Source organism: Protopterus annectens, chromosome 7.part0 (genome assembly GCF_019279795.1).
Source record: "Protopterus annectens isolate FY-2018-M chromosome 7.part0, PAN1.0, whole genome shotgun sequence".
Classification (NCBI taxonomy): Eukaryota; Metazoa; Chordata; order Ceratodontiformes; family Protopteridae; genus Protopterus; species Protopterus annectens.
Genome location: NC_056739.1, coordinates 1,689,900,028 through 1,689,918,162, shown reverse-complemented (window position 1 = coordinate 1,689,918,162; position 18,135 = coordinate 1,689,900,028). Strand labels below are relative to the sequence as shown.

The 18,135-nt window shown below is 40.9% G+C and overlaps 1 protein-coding gene across 1 annotated transcript in view; it reads left to right on the top strand.

Annotated features, from left to right (window-relative positions):
- TICRR (TOPBP1 interacting checkpoint and replication regulator) overlaps positions 1 to 18,135 on the top strand; it is a 3,405,639-nt gene that overhangs the window by 1,216,082 nt on the left and 2,171,422 nt on the right. The window contains exon 8 of the mRNA XM_044078205.1: positions 4,440 to 4,573. Within this exon, the coding sequence (XP_043934140.1) occupies positions 4,440 to 4,573 (134 nt within the window). The remainder of the gene's footprint in view (positions 1 to 4,439; positions 4,574 to 18,135) is intronic.

The window sequence follows — 18,135 nt, the reverse complement described above, 5'->3', positions numbered from 1 at the left end:
AGACAGTTTTGGTTTCCTCTGGTAGGGCCTCACATCAAGCCCTTCTCCCCCAGGCATAATCTGCTGCTATCTCACCCTTCTGGAAACCCTCTCCTTATTGTACATAGCATCAAACTTGATTGTATGTTCTCCAGTTCCCACGATGGTCAGTGACCCTTCTTTGTCTAACAATGTAATTGGGATTCTTTTCACATCCCAGATAATCTGCACTTACAGTTTACCATACTAATTGTAAATGCTTTGCACTCTGGGCAGCTGCACAAGATGTTGACATCCCACTACCACCACTATTTCTGTTCCTGGGTATTTTACTCTTCATGGCCAGCATGTTCAACTGGGTACCATTTTTTTCCATTGTTAGCTGCTGTCTCTAATTTTCTCTCTGGCTTTGATTCTTGCTCCTTGATCTCTTGTAAGCTCTGCCAGGTCTTTGTTAAAGTAATTTCTTCTTCTACTTCCATGTAGAGAACCATTAGCTCTTTAGGACCTTCATTTGGTAGTGCGGTTTTTGAGTCTCCTTCTGAACCCGCATCTTCCAGTCGCTTGAAATTTCTTTCCTTTGAAACATTATTCTTCGTAGCAATAACATCTGCCACAAGATAAGCAGAGGTGCTTGCTTGGTGTTCTGTCTTTCCCTACTTGATTTTTCATAAAGACAGTGTCCTTACATATCAGCCCTTCTTTTATTCTGAAGGTGACTTCCGATGCAAATTTAAGCCACTCCAGCTTTATTATTATTATTATTCTTGTCAAGCCATCCCAGTAAGGATGAATGCGTTTTGCGTACTTTGGATAGTCACAGACAACTAAGATTCAACCTGCTCAGAACCAGACTTTTTATCCTTTGTTTCTAATAACCTTGGATGTTCACCATAGTCTGTGTTGGAGTACAGAGTCTTGGTACTCCTTGCCATGCCAAAGAGTGTGGCTCTCCTGAATACCAGACTTTAACTTACCTACAGCCAGAGGATTTTCTTTTCTGTCTGACACCAACATGTTAGTGTCATAAAGGTACATCAGCTGGTACCAACTTCATTTCTCTGTCATCTTGTGGTGCAGTGCATACGACTGCATTTCTGATCATTATCAGTCTGTTGGCCACCTTGAATTATTAGAGTATTATTCACTGGGAATCTTATCTTTACAGCTTTTTGATGTTGCTTGTCCATGTTTTAAAAAAGGCCTTTTGTGTGGGGAAACGAATCCCATCACAAAGTCTTTAACTTATAGTCTTTTCTGTTTAGGGCCTCCACATGACTTTAACTGCCCCTTTTGCTAGGTTCAGCAATAAAACCATTAAGTGTAGGGCTAAATTCATTGAAAAGCATTTAGATTTAGTTAGGTGTATGCCTTTGTATCATACAGTTTCCCCTGATTCCCAGATTGCTATCACCAAAAAATATAAAGACAAATGCCTGAGAGAGAAGTATTTGCAGGAGGGCAAAGACATTTCTGTCAGCCTTTTCGTTTCATTGTGGTATCGCTGTTCGGCCTGAGTTCTATGGTAGATCACCTTGAGATGCCACCATGACTTCGTCCCAATCCTGACATGCCAAGAACAGACTCTTTGTAGTGTCTGCAACCCCTAAGCAAGCCAGGACTTCCAATGCCAAAGTGCTGGTGACCAAGAGAGTGTCTGAAGTCCTCTTATCCAACTGGCTTTCTAATTGCGCATATCATATTTTATTTTTTTCACAACCATCCCTTACTGTGCACATCCAAGACTCTATTGAGGTCTGTCGCCACCTCTACAGTCTTCTTTGGAAATTCTTCAATTGATTAAGTTTGTGCTGTAGCATTATGGTCTGTGTTGCAAACTTTTGGAAAGCTTAAATTGGATGCCCTTTTGAGGTATAATTCTGCTGTTGGAGACACTATCCTTAAGGCTATCCTGTCATGATTCCACCCAGCCATTCAGTATTTGGGAATTCTGACCCATCAATTGGATGGAATGGACTAGATGAATATGATGCAATAGATAAGCACTTAACTCTGGATCTTTTCATCCATGTCTGTCTGCACCTCCAACTCTTCCTTCCTCCTAACCCCTTCCAAACTGCCTTTCTGTAAGATCTGAAGGACACCTGAAATAATTTCTACACGTCTTTAATAAAACACTTTTTTATTTCTTGGCTACCAAGTTGCACTAGTGTGTGAAGATATCACAGATTAATATTTTAAGTCAAAAGAATTAAAGAACCTGTAGACTGAAATACTAGTTTCTCTGCTTCAGATTCAACAATCTGTACAAGGACCCATCAGTTGTGCAAGACTGAAGGACATTGATGAAAGGATGCAGTGATATGGAAAGTATGTAATTACCATTTTTCCTTCCTGTCCATCCTGCTAAGGAAAAAAAAAAGAAAGATATTGCTTCAGCGTTTGATCCATTTAATGCAAAACAAAGGGTCCCTTCTGCACTCCAACCTGGGCACTCTAAGGCAGACAGCTTGGATGATTTCACTGTAATCTTGGGTAGAGATGTGTATTTTGAGGGCATTCTAAAGAGTAAGATGGAGTATGGGGAAACCAGAATGCAAGGAAATCATTACCAGTCTAAAAGGAGAATGTTCTCATTTTGTTGCCTTTTCAGGAGCCAAGACTCTAACAAGATTATAGCAGCAGTGGTTTTGTAGTACCTGTCTGATCTTTACAAGGCCGATTTTTTTTTAAGCATGCTTCTGCGGTTTCAGACTTTTTGTCCTTGGACCAGCACTTGCACTCTAATTTCGGTTAAGCAATTTATTTGGGGTGGCTTGCACTTCAGGTCACCAAGAAAACAGATGTTTCACCACAGTATCTTAATATTTTGAGATCCTAACCCTTGCATATTTTGAGCCCGTTGCTTTTACTCTTCAGTTTTTATCCAGGAAGACACTATTTTGACAACTATTACATCTGCTTCATTGGGCAAAGAACCTTTCTCAGGCTTCCATCAGGACAAGGTGCCCTGACCTAGCAGTCCACCCCCCACATCCTTTATGCTTAAGATAGTCTCTCAGATATTTCTTATCCATGCTGTTTTCTAGCCGGTTCTCTTTCCCCTAGCCATAGTTCAAGGGGGACAGCCCTTCATGTATAGATAGACAGCTGAGACTTTATTTGCACAAAACAAAAGAATTCATAAAAAACGATCAGTTATTTATCTGTTTGGCAAAGGGAAAGAATGGAAGATGAGTCTACGCTCTTTCCAAATGGCTTTCTCATTGCCTATCAGAAGTGGTACATTTCTTCACAAGCATGTTCTAAAGCATGTCAGAGCTCACTCTTCTCAAGCTCCTACTGCTTCAACTCCGTTCTTAGGGGGTTGGCAAGGAAGCTGTTTTAGAAGCTGCGTGTTGGACTTTTGTTTACACTTTCTCGAGGCATTACAATTTAGGGACAGCTTCAAGGGCCAAGAAAGGATTGCTTATACTGTTATGCAAGACCTTCTTATTTATTTACCTCTTTCTTGTTGACCGCCCTTTATCATATCTTTGTGCTTTAGGAATATTCACAGAACTCGAGGACTGCAGCAATCAGTGATAGAATGAACACCGATTTGTGTTTCTAACTTACTTAAATGTAGATAAGAGTAAATTCATGGGTGCAGTCCCAGTACCCTCCTTCCTTTCTTTTTTTTTCCTCCTGTCTCTTGGTCTTCCTTTGCATCCTGGGTTGGGGTAGCTCTCTAGTCCTTTTTACATCTGCCCTCCTCTTATTTGACTCTTCTGTCTGGAAGGGGAGATTTAGGTCCTCTAGGAAGATCTGGGAACTGACAAGTCTTGTTGACTCAGCAGCCTCTCCTACTGTAGTATTTTATGCTATGGTACTTGCTCTTGAACTTTCCATGTTTATTTGAGTTGAAAAAAAAAAAGCCCACGTATGAGAAAATTGATCAAACTGAGTGAGGTAGAAAGGCTACCTGAGCTATAGCCATACCAAGAAGTGACTTGTCACCCATTAACTGATATGATACAAATGTGTGTTATTTTGAGTAGGTCAGGTAACAAGGCTCTGGGTGTCTTGTCTTTCCCCAATTCCACTGCACTGATGCTGCATGTGGACCAATAGACATGTCACCTAAGTACAGAAGCTTTTATTTAAACAGCTGCAAGAAAAGGATGCAGACAAGTACTTTCATCCCTTATAAGTGTTGTCATGGCAGACCATCTAAATGATTACTTCATTATTTCTGGAGAGTGATGTTACTTTGTTCCTTCCTCTCTTTCTCCCATGAATTGGAGTAACATATGATTTCTTTCTTGCTTTGTTATTGTTTGAGTTTTGTTTGCTATTGCTTCAAAAAGGTCTGCTGTTCATTTGTTTTTTTGCATGCGTGTGCGTGTTCCTAAGAAAAGCTGAAGATTACCGAGTTTTATAGTAAGCTACTGGAAAAACAGTTTGATGGATTTAGCTTTTACATTTAGGTCTAACTTTTAAAATAAATTATTTTTTAGATTGATCCATGCTGCTCAGGAAGAAGACCTCACCAGCTCTGAGTTGGCCTTCTCCAATTCTTTGTCTGAATATTATCTGACAAAATCCATTGAGGAATCCGGAGTTGTTGGTGATCATGAGGATGATAAGCGTCGTATGTATGACTTGAAATATTTTGTATTTAACCCACTTCTTAGCTTGTATACCATTTATTTTTTTATAGCTAATGCTGTTTTGGACCTTCAAAGAAGCATTGTTTTTGGACAATGGCTTTGAATTTCCAGGCCAAATTTAGTCTTTAGTCCTACAAAACTTCTAACGTCACTCAGAATTAAAACTAACTACTCCCACTCTATTCTGGTTTCAAGATTCTCTCTCCCAACGCCAGCAAGCCGTTCAGTGGAAAAACTCCTTCCCACCAACTTCCTGTAAAACTAGGAATACTCCAAGGATCATTCCTAGGACCCTACTTTTCACTATATTTACAAATAATCTTCACAGAGCTACCCGTCTAGCAAACCTGGTTCAATATGCTGACGACTCAACCTTAATCTGCTCTGCCCCCACCCTCCAACGACTTCACGTCAAGACCCAAGAAGCCTTTACATCCATTGAAACCTGGTTAACAAACTCCCAGCTTATACTAAATCTTAAAAAGACCCAGCTTATGCTCTTCCAGCTTTCAAAAGCAACAGTACCTACTCCCCTGTTCCTATTTCTGCTTCAAATAATCTCGGCTCCCTCGTCACACAAACCAAATTACTAGGGTTCATTATTGACAATAATATGAAATATCACATACATGTAGCTCATACAATAACCCAAGTCAACAAAAAACTAGCTGCTCTTTACATATGTAAAAACTTCCTAACCAGCAACAAACGGTAAAGTTACCCTAGCTCGTACCAAACTTCTCTCTACCTTACTGTATGCTTCCCCTGTCCTAATTAATCTAAACAAGAGTGATTTAAACAGGCTATCAGTATGCTACAACAAGATTCGCCACAAATTCCTCCTACCACACCCACCACTGTCAAGCCCTAAAACAGCTTTCCTGATTGGAACTCCCTAACACCTTAGTGCTAAACCAACTTCTTCTAGGTCACTAAATACTGTACCAACCTGACAGAACTCCAGCCTTACAAGACCTGATCACCCTGTGAGAACTTAGAACCACTAACAAGGCACTAATGGCTATCTCCAAAAGCTGTTGCGGCTCTGGTGACTCCCTGTATTCTAGCAATATTGCCAAGACTTAGTACTCCCTACTACTACAAATCAGGGTACAACCTTGCAAAACCTTCTTCAAAAAACAGCTTATTTCCCACCTAAGAAATCCTTGGACATGTATCTGTCTAGCACTTCGCTGACATATTCTAACTCCTTTCCTCTACCCACTATTCAACCTCCTCTTTAAAACTCCCTCACATGCAGTATATTTATTATCACATCTTAATTACCAACTCACTGCCGCCTACTCACCACTGTCCCATCTATACCTACTAACTCTCCCCTAGACTTGTTGAAAAGCTTTGCCTTAAATTGTTAATGAACCTCATATGAATTTGCCTATTTTCTTCTCCTTTGACAAACTGGCTAGTATTTTTATTTCCTTTCTTCTCTTACCTTCATTACATCTTCATGATTATGTCTACTAAACGTACTGCATGAACAAGTAATATGTTACTACCTGCTATACTTTTATTGTATGTCCAAACCACTATGCGTATGTAAATATCTTATGCAATCATGTTACCTACTGTATTTTATAATTGTATGTGTAATCCACAATGCTCATGTAAATATCTTATGTATAGAATGTTAGCAATTGTTTCTGAATCTTTTCTTCTTGGGCCTCCGCTGAAAATGGACAGCTTTGTCCAGTCGGACCTCCCTGGTAAACAAATGTAAAATAAATATTTGACAGGGTAGCTGTGAACTCTGCACATGAGCTTGTTACTAAAATCAACTGTTCTATTAGTCCCAACAAGGTGATGGAAATGCATATTTTGTTTTTCATCAGACATTTTATTGTTTTGATAATTTTGAATACAGCTTATTTTGCCTACAGTTTTAAAGCTATTAAGAACACTGCTGTACTAGTTACCTTTTCAGGGAGGATAATATTACTGCTGTAGCAGGCATTCAGTCACTGCTGGCTTTGTATTAAGTTATTTTATCTGAAGTTGTCTTCATTTGGTGTTCAACTTGTGGGTTCTTTGATCTGACTCTGCTGCATGTCCAGCATCTGATCCAAGCTCAAAGCTCCTCCCCTTACCCATAATGCTCCTGTCTCCTTCCTCGCCCTAGGTCTCATTTGCTTCATTGATGTCCGCATTGAGATCTGTGCTTTCTAGAGTGTTTCAAAAAATTGTTTTTTTGTAATCATTTTGATAGGTTTCTAAAATGTGAGGTTTGGTGAGTTGTGTATGTATGCAAGAAATTAAAATTATCTGACTTCATTAAGTGACAGCTCACAACATGTAAAAAAAAAAAATCATGCTCTTTCCAGTACTGCTAATTGGATTCTAGTGTTATTTGTCCATCTCCAGTCAAGTTTTACTTGATCTTCCATAACCTCCTGCAGCCTACTTTACTTATTTAAAGCCTTGTGCACCATTTAATTCTCTTTTCATTGTTCAAAATTCTTTGCTATTTCCTGTTTACACTGTGCAGAGTGAAACATTGTATTTAATTACTTTTTGATGATTTATCAATTCATATAGATGTTCATCGTGCATACAGCTGCAGTAATCACATATGGGTTCTCTGCAGTCAGGCGGTCCCTCGGTCGGCCGAATTCCAAAGTCCTGGTCCGGCGTCGGTTGTTGTCGCTTTCTTTCCTGACGTCAGTGTGACAGGGGTATATAAGACACAGCCGGAGCCATATTCTTCAGTCTTTTTTGCCACGTGGTGCCCGAAGCAGAAGCAGTTCGCAAGTGCCGGTCGGCAAGCTCCTGAATTTACGAAAAAATTGGAAACTGAAGTCTTCTTTAAAGCTAAGTACCCCGTTGGGGAAACTTTTCTTGCCTCAGACCGATGTCAGACAAAGTTAACAATTGTATTTCTTGTGGGAAGCAAATACTGCATAAGGATTTCCATTCCCTCTGCATACCTTGTTTAGGCCCAGACCACAACGTCTCGGGCTGTCGCTTTTGTGCTTCTTTCAATAAACGCACTATTAAGCGTCGGGCGGAGTTCGCCCAACATTATTTTGGTAAAGCCTCTGATTATAAAATGTCATCTGAGACTCAGACTACCGTTTTGTCCAAAAAACGCAAGGACAAGGACCGACACGCGAGGTCCGCGGTCTCCACCGACACCACGCCAAATCCGACTGCACGTGGTCCGGTTCTCAGCGAGACGCCTTTGCAGTCCCTGACTACCGACGACACTTCTTTGGCGTTGTCTTCTGTACCCGAGACCGCTGGTGCCTCGGCCCTTACTCAGACTGCAACCACCGAAGCCACGGTGAGTGTTGAGTCTCCTAATGTGGACAGGTCCACTTCCACCCAGGGTGTCTTTAGGCCCTCATCTTCCTGTTCCATTAAGGCCTTTACGAAGTCCAAATCAGCCATGCATTCCAAGAGGCCTGTTGCTCAGGGCACATCCCCAGGCCCCATGCCTAAAAAGCAGATGCTTAAAATGGCTGAGGATTTGATTACCCTTATCAGGGGTTCCCAACCCCCTCCAGACAAGAGACCCAGAGTGGAGGAAGATTCTCCCTCTTCTGAACAGGGCTCCATTTTCTCAGAACATTCTGATGTAGAGGAGCACTCACTCCCTTATGAAGATTCGGATGCAGAACAGTCCATTCCTTCTGTGTCTCCCCAGAGGATTTCTTTTGGGAAACCTTGCACACCTTGAGGGAGCACTTCCATTGGGAAGGCCAAGACTTTTCTGATTCCAAGAAAAGGCTTAGGGAATTTCTTTTGTTACCTCAACACAGACCGCTGGCTATACCTCCTGTCTTGGACATACTTGATGTATACTCGGAAGCTTGTCTTAGTCCGGATTCCCTGCCTCCTGCTCCAGTCAAACCTGATAGGTACTACAGAGTTCCTAACTCTCACCAATTTCTTTTCAAAAGCCATAATGCTGACCCTGAAACCATTTCTCAAGGCCCCAAGGGAATGATGGCCTCTACTGCCAAGAATCCACTTCCTTCCGAAAGAGAATCTAGATCCTTAGAAAGGTGGGGGGAAAAGGTATACACCTCGGCCACCCTAGCCATGGGGGCCTTAAATTGTCAGTTCCATATGCTTAAATACCAGCAGTTTCTGTTATCTCAATTAAGAAATAAAATGTCTCAACCTGAACAACCAGATTTGAAGGAATTGCAGGATATGATGCATAGTGCAGAACAAGTGGGTAAGCACACCTTACAATGTGGCTATGATGCCTTAGAGGCCTCAAGTAGAGCTGCTGTTACAGGATCAGTCATTCGTAGACATGCTTGGCTTAGGGAACAAAGCTTGCCTGATCATGTTAAAGCTAAACTACTAGATGCTCCTTTACAAAAGGATGTGCTATTTGGTACTAATGCTGAGGAGATACTACGTAAAATGGAAGAAAAAGCTAGATCTATGCAAACTTTTCTGCAGGTACAATCACCTCGTTTTAGCAGAAATTGGCCTTCTAAAAACTGGTCCTTTCCAGCCACGGACAAGCCCCAAAGAGGCAGATACAGGCGCACAAGGGGCAGAGGACAATCTCAAGGATCATATAGAGGCAGACAATGGCAAACTCCAGCACCAAGAGGTGGCGAGGACAGTGCACAACAATAGAAAACAAACCCAATGACTTCCTCCTTTTCATGCCAAGCAAGTCTCAGCTGGCAGCTCCCTTGGGAGGAAAGCTGACATTATTTACAAGAAATTGGCATATTATCACAACAGACAAATGGATCCTGGACATTATAAACAGAGGCTACAGATTTCATTTTCACACTCTTCCAAAGATGAGAGGCATGTCAAACCTGCCATACAATCAAAGGGCAGAGGCACAAATACAAATTTCAAAACTCATGGACATGAAAGCTATTCAAGAGGTACCTACTCACGAACAAGGTCAAGGTTTTTATTCCAGACTATTCCTGGTACCAAGGAAAGGAACTGATTGGAGACCCATTTTGGACTTATCCATCCTAAATACATTTCTACTCGTACCAAAATTCAAGATGCTCACATTACAGCAGCTTCTTCCCATGCTGGGCAAGGGGTTTTGGCTGGTAACATTGGACCTCCAGGAGGCATACCTGCATGTCCCAATCAGACAAAGCTGCAGAAGATACCTCAGATTTCTTGCAGGTTCAATCCACTATCAATTCTCTGCATTGCCCTTTGGCTTATCTACTGCGCCCAGAGTATTCACGAAATGCCTGGCATCAGTAATCGCCTGCTGCAGACTTCAAGGGATACAAATTTACCCTTATTTGGACGACTGCCTGATCCAAGCGGACAGCAAGCACAAACTTCTGGAACATCTGGCTTATGCAATACAGTTACTGAATTCTCTGGGATATATAATCAACAAAGAAAAATCCAGGCTAACACCATCTCAGAAAATAACTTTCCTGGGTGCCAACTTGGACACAAACACCCAGATGGCCTACCTTACGCCAGAAAAACAGGGGCAACTAACTCAGTACTTCAAAATACTAGCAAATTGTACCAGGCTTGCTGCAAGGAAAATCCTGCAGGCTCTGGGCTTCATGGCATCTTGCATTCTTTTACTCCCATGTGCAAAGTTGCATAGGAGAAAACTTCAATGGTACCTAAAAAACCTATGGTCTCAGCACAGCCACAATTTGGAAACAATAATACCAAAAATTCCATGTTTGCAAAAGGAATTTCTATGGTGGGCCCAAGCATGTCAAACAAACACAGGTCTCCCATTCTGCAAGCCTCAAGCAAATCAAGTCATCACAACAGACGCCTCAGGTTACGCCTGGGGGGCGCACATGACAGACAGGTGCATTCAGGGCAAGTGGTCCCAAAAGGAAAAGCACCTTCACATCAATCAAAAAGAAATGCTAGCAGTGATAAATGCAATTACAGCATTCAAGGACCTCCTGCATCCAGGACAATTATTAATAAGAACAGACAGCACCACAGTAATGTGGTACATAAACAAACAAGGAGGAACACATTCATACCCTCTGTGCAGACTAGCCATGACACTTTGGAACTTGGCTCTGGAAGGGCAAATGGAACTTCAAGCACAGTACTTGCCAGGTTTGGAAAACACGCTGGCAGACAGTCTAACCAGAAATATGACAGATCCACACGAATGGAAGTTGCATCCTCAGGTGTTTACACAGATAATCCAAGCGTGGGGAAGGCCAGACATAGATCTCTTTGCGTCCCACAGGAATCATCAATTGGAAAAGTTTTGTTCAAGGACCTTCCATCCAAAGGCCTGGAGAGTGGACGCCCTTTCATTCAGTTGGACAGCATGGACAGTGTACGCTTTCCCACCTCTGCCTCTTCTGCCCAAGGTGCTCTTGAAAGCAAGAGCAGACAGACCGAAGATGATACTGATTGCTCCAGACTGGCCAAGACAGCACTGGTACTCACTCCTGAGGAGCCTAGCACATACTCCTCCCTGGTCCCTACCTCTAATGCCTCTTCTGCTGACTCAGCACAACTACAAAACTCTTCACAGTCAGCTGAAAACACTCAATCTCGCTGCATGGAAAATTCCTTAACACCTCAACAGACCTTACTCTCCAAAGAGGTACAGGATGTCATTTTGTAGGCCAGAAGGCCATCTACTAGAAAGGCTTACTCAGCAAAATGGAAACGGTTTTGTTCTTGGAATGAGAAAAAAGGCCAGGACCCTACACAACTAAATTTGCCTTGGGTATTACAATATCTAGCTGAGCTGCTGAACAGTGGACTCTCATTTTCCTCCATAAAAATCCATGCTTCAGCCATTTCTGCAGAATTCAACACGGATCCACCCTTATTCTCTCGCCCACTCTTAAGACAGTTCCTCAGAGGGGTTAAGAATATAAGACCACCAAGGAAACAACCAGTTCCAGCCTGGGATCTTAATTATATTCTAGAAAAATTAACATTGCCTCCCTTTGAACCAGCTGCCTCAACAGATTTGCAATATTTGTCCTGGAAAACAGCCTTCCTTCTGGCTATTACCTCAGCTCGTAGGGTTTCGGAACTGCAAGCCCTCATGGCTGTGCAGCCCTTTCTAATTTTCCATCAGGACAGGGTTTCCCTTCGAACCAACCCATCATTTATGCCTAAAGTGGTATCCAGGGTAGCTTTACCTTGCCTACCTTTTACCCCAATCCTCAAAACAAAGAGGAAAGGCTGCTGCACTCTTTAGACATCCATAGACAGCTACGTTATTACTTGGACAGAACAAAGCCTTTTAGGAAATCACAACAACTTTTTGTGTCCTATGCTGTAGGAGCTCAAGGGAAGCCAGTGACCAAACAGACAATTTCAAAATGGATAGGCCACTGCATACGGTTTTGTTAATCCTATCATGGGAAATCTGTCCCTACAGGCATCAGATCCCACTCAACCAGGGCCATATCTACCTCTACAGCCTTTCTCAGAGGAGTTCCTACCAAAGATATTTTGGAGGCAGCCACTTGGAGTTCTGTGCATACCTTCACAAAACACTTCCACCTGCCTTTATATTCCAAAACTAGAGCAGGCTTTGCCACTGCTGTATTGCAGGGCATTCTGGCTCATCCCAGTTCCACCTAGTACCTACCACCCTGTGCGTAGCTTTGGGATTCTACCCATATGTGATTACTGCAGCTGTATGCACGATGAACATAGTACAGTTTTGTACCTACCATAAATGTAGATGTTCGAGTTCTAATACAGCTGCAGTACAGGTTTCCCTCCTTCCTTCCCCTCTTGGTAAAGGACTAGTGGCTAACACCTCCTCTTACAACCTAATTTGGGTTATCCTCCTATGGTGTATTTGCTTGCAACTACTGTTTTTTGATTACATTGCATTGCTTGAATATATTTTTTATACATAATTTATGTATTGCCTTCCTTCTGGGGGCACCTGACATCTGGGGCAAGAAAAGACTGAAGAATATGGCGCCGGCTGTGTCTTATATACCCCCTGTCGCATTGACATCAGGAAAGAAAGCGACAACAACCGACGCCGGACCAGGACTTTGGAATTCGGCCGACCGAGGGACCGCCTGACGGCAGAGAACCCATATGTGATTACTGCAGCTGTATTAGCACTCGAACATCTACATTTATGGTAGGTACAAAACTGTACTTTTCTTCACGTGTGGCTAACGGTGTTAATGTTAATTGACAGAGCCCTATTCCCCTGTGATGGTGTACCATGAGCTCAGTGACAGTCAACCAGAGCTGGTATGGAATATTGCCCAGCGGTTACCTGCCCTTAATATCTCAACTTGCTCAAATCAGCTTCCAACCAACAGTCACGTTTTATGCAGACTGTTCTATGATCTTAAAACCAACAAGTTAACACTATCAGCAAGTTGTTCAAATGCTCTTGAAGTTCTGCAGTTGTGGCAGTTAGCTAGCATACCTACAACGCAAAAGCTGAATGCAGTGGCAAAACTCAAAAGTCTGTGAGAAGCATTCTAGAATCAGGAAGAATAAGAAGCACCAGTCAGATTCACAGTCTCAGATTTTTAGCAATGTATTTTTGAAGCTTTTTGATGTGGGGCATGCTGATGCAGATTTATTGATAGTCACGAAGACTTGGATTTTCTACAAGACCAACATACAGACAGAAAAATGATTGGTGGAGAGGACATTGAATTCAAAAAACGAATGAAACGCAAAGAGAAGGAACAGCTGAAAGGGTCAGAGAACTGACAGAGGCAGAAGACCTTAATGATCATGAAAATGACAAAGATGATGCAGCAGCAAACAATTCAAAATACCACTAGAATTTAGTAAATGTGTTAGCCTGTCAAGGAAGTGAGCACAGTAGCTACAGGATCGCCTGAATCAGTATCCAAAAAATGACGACTTGTGGATGATCCTCTCTTTGTTGCCATCTTGGACCGCACAAGAATAACTTTTCGTCAAGCGATGTATTTTGTTTGCACCGGCGCTGCAAGTGGCTGGTGTTGACATAAATGATCTGGTCATGTCTACAAGTTCAATATACAGAGCAAAGCAAACTTCATGACAATCCATTGCTGAGAAAGTAACGAAGCACACACCACAAGTTCCACGCCAGATGAATTCACTCAGTTTAGTACATAGACTGATTTATTAAAATAAAAAATAACTTCTGCATTCAAAGTTAACAGCAAAACTTCAGACTCTTATACCATTAAGAGCAAATAAATCACTGGCGCCTCGGCTTTCAAAAACGCCTTTTCAGAGTACATCTTACTACTGATAAGCATACACTTAAATGTATACATTTTATCAATTAATCATCCAATTAAGAATTCACTAAAAAGCTAACTAAAAAGGTTAACTTTTGGTATTCTTTTAACCTTCTTATATTAAATGCTTTCAAGAGAATTCCCTATTTAAGCCCCTTGGAAATGTATCATATTTTAAAAAAAAATTTGCTTGCTTCCTTTTTAAATGTTCCTCAATTTTCTCATTGGTACTAAACTTAGTGTTTACTTGTCCCAAAACAGTTGCCTGCAACCCCTGTGGGTCTCCATTATGGTGTTCCTTAAAGTGCATAGCTACAGGACTCTGAAATATTTGCTTTTTGATGTCCCTTATGTGCTGTTTTACTTTTGAAGAAAAACTTCTTATTCTCCCAAATATAAAATAATCCACAAGGGCATTTTAAACTATATATAATCTTTTCACTGTTAAAGTGAAGGTGCCTCTTCTATCAAACTTTTTTTCCATTAATACTTTCAAAACTATCAACTATGTATTTATATACTGTGCAGTTGTCACATAAAAAGTTCCATGCTTACCATTTTCTATATTTTTGGTCTCTCAAATTTTCCATGTACCAACATGTCCTTGAGACTCCTGCCTCTCTTATATGAAAAACACACTTTAACATTTTTAGGCAGGATTTCTCTTTCTAGGTTTGCCATCTTAGAAGGTATTGTGACAGATCTCAGGAGGGGGCGATCACAAAGCCCTTCTTGGGTATAAGTAAGTGTGATGGCAACTTTTAACGGATGCTTCAACACCACCTGGTCTTAATGACCATATTTCTAGTAAACCCATTTTGGCTATAAAATAAGTTGTGTAATATACTAGTTGATGGGCAAAGAATATAGTTTACACCCACATTTGAATTTGTTTAATCCAAGGGTTAATACACATTATAATTTTATATTTTACATTTTATAGGTGTTATTTATGCAAGACCATATTAAACATACTTTATATGTATATTATATACATTATGTGTATTTTCATCTTTAATGTCCATTAAGTTGGTTTGTAGTGTTCTCTTAGTGACTTAGTAATATACAATGCATCAGTACAAGTTTATTACTATTTTCCATTTTTTCATTTTTTAATTAATTTTACTTATGTTTTTGTCACTTTTTATTTTTATATGGAACTTTATGATGAATTCAATTATGAATTTTTAATCAATGCGTACACAATTTATCAATTCATTTTTAGGGTTGACGGTAATATATTGGAGCAGCTAGTTGTATACATACAATATAAACAATGCATTTTATTAGTTGAACATTTTATTATGTGTATATCTTTTTAAGGAAAAAATGTTTGGCGCCAAGTTTTGTATTTAAGCTCCAGCATTCAATTACTATTATTGGGTGACGGCGCTTAACATTTTTATTTTTGTATAAAATGGTCTTTTTGGGTTATTGGAGTATTATAGTCACTTTTTGGTGATATCCTGGCATTTTGGTCATTTTATACAGTATTGTTCCAGTTTGTGTTTTATTCATGATTTTATAGACGCTGTAAATGCATATTTGTATATTGCATGTAATGCATTATTACTAGTTCTCACCCCTTATCTGCAGACTTAAATATGAATTCCTTCCTTTCCTTTAATTTTTTTAAAGTGACCCATTCTTTTTGTGTCATATTATATTTAATTTTTAAAAAACTTATTGCACTCTTGCTGTATCGTATAATTTAACATATGATGAAACATTTCAATTTTATCACACATGAAAGGAGGTATAAATTTAGTACTATTAGAAATGCCACTAATACCAAAATTACTATGAGCATTTCATTCTAAGTCAGAATCACAAGAAAAACTCTCCATTAATTGCAACATCTACAAAACTTACATTGTTCACATTTGCTTCTAAACTTTGATTTCCTCAGAAATCTATTAAATGTAACTTGCGAACAAAATTAAATACTTCCCTCTTTAACTCATTCTGGGAAGAGACTTTGAGAGAAATTTCAAACCCCTATGTAAAACATTTTTTTATTCATTGCTAATAATGCAGTCAGACAGATTTATAATGTATTCAAACCACTCATATTTATATTAGAAAGTCCCACTTTATGTCAAGTTTTCCCCGTTTGTTAGTTCGGGAATTCTATTCGGCACCACACTATATTGATCTTGCCAGCTTCTCTTTTTATTCCCTTGTTGTAACCCAGGTTGGTCATGAATATTTCTGTTTAGATACCTTGGAGTTTGACCCTTTGGGAGCCGTGGATAATCTTCCCATTCTTCCCCTTCACCTTCCGCTGATGAGGCTCCACTTCTAGCCGATGTATAATAGTTCACAGATTGCTCAATTACCTCCTTCCCCTCCTGGAGCCTAACATGCTGCTTTTTGTTAGTTTTGGAAAAAGAAACAAATGCTTGTTTGCGTTTGTAATCCCAGATGTGTCTCAACAGTTTTTTCTTTTTACGATCAATGAGCTCTTTCTCATAAGCCAACATTTTATCATTGACACTGTAAATAGTTTTCAAAGGCTTCCTGACTGATCTTATTTGCAATATTTGAACAAGTTTGTTTAATTTCAGATTTCAGCTTAGCCCTCTTCAGCATATCTGTCTCCACTAGAATGCTGACCCATTCAGCACTACATCTGTGCACTGCTGCCAGCCAGCATTCAGTTGTTTGAACAGATTTGTAAAATAGATGAAGTTCTGAATGGTTACTTTACAGTGCATTATTCCATTGCTAAGAAAGGATGAGTGGATGTACTTGATAGACCTAAAGGATGCATACTACTACATAAAGATGGACAGATGCTCCAGAAGGTTTTTCTGCTTCTGGCTGGGAGCCACCCTCTTCCATCTCAGAGCCCTGGTCATTGGTCTTACCACACCCCTCCCCAGTTGTTCACCAAGTGTATGGCAGTGGTTGCAGCTTGCCTTAGAGTGTGGGGATTCTGAGTGTTCCTGTACCTGGATGACTGGCTCATAACAGCCTCCACCAAGAATCTTCTTCAAGCCAGAGACTTCTTGCTTCAGCTTTACTTAAAACTAGGTATTACCATAAACACAGCCAAGTGCAAACTTTGTGTCCAGACTTTAGAATTCATTGGAGCTCACTGATACAAATTGCTGAGCTTCCACAAGCCAGAATTTCCACACTCCACAATCTGGCAATAGCTGTCCTTTACTGTCAGAAGCCACCTGCAGAACTGATCTTGTGTCTTCTCAGCTCAGTGGTGGCTGCCATCATCTTGATTCTTCTTGCCTGATATCACATGAGGGTGCTCCAGTGGAATCTGTCATTGCATTGGTCAAAAAGGCACCAGTCTATGAACTTCCACGTTTCTTACCAAAATCTGCAAAACTCAAATTCTTTGGCGGTAGGCTAGAATCTGCGGTAGTCTGTCATGGATGACCTTTTGTACTACCTTCCCCCCAGGCCACAGTGACCATGGACACCTCCCAGCTTGGGTGGGAGGGCATTTCTTGGGAAAGACAACCCAGTGCACATGGTCCCTCCCAGAGGCCAAGTCTTAACATCCTGGAGATGAAGGCAGTCCCACTAGTATTGTAGGTCTTCCAGAAAACACTTGTCGTAGGTGTGATTTTAGTCCAGACAGCACATCCATGATCTGGTACATCAACAAACAGGGAGGAATATTATCTTATTGGTTTGTATTGCATGGCCATGAGGGTGTGGCACTGGACGCCGTCTTCTTACCACTTTCTGATGGCAATAACATACTGGGGAAAGCCAGTGTTCTAGTGGACAGGTTGAGTAGGTCTATTTTCCTTCACTAGTGGTCTCTCAACCCACCAGTGGCAGATGAGATTTTCAGCCACTGGGGCCAACTGTGCTGCAATCTGTTTGCCTGCCCGTGCAACACAAAGCGCAGCAGGTACTTGGCTCATACCTCAGGAAGAGGAGTCACTGAGGGATGGGTGCGATCCACAGTTGGCCCTCCCCTAGACTCTTGTATGCCTTTCCCCTTACTCTTCTCATCCTGAAATTTCTACAGAAAGCACTGTCAAGAAAGACTACAATGATCCTCATTGGTCCCGACAAGTGTGGTATACCTCTTTTAGGTTTCTTGTGATACTCCCGCTTTGGGTGATGGACCCCATGCCTGATCTTCTTTCATCCAGCCAGAATGCCTAATCTGGGCATTCAAGCCTTCCAACTGACCGTGAGGTTTCTCCAGTTCCAATGATGGCTAAGCAGTCCAAACTTGCTTCCTAAGTTGTTGATATTTTGACCTCTGCACAGAAAGATTTGTAAGAGCAAATGGAAAAGATATTCCAAGAATTTGGTCTTTTTTTTTTTACCTCCTGTTATGGCACTCTTGAATTTTGTGGCATCTC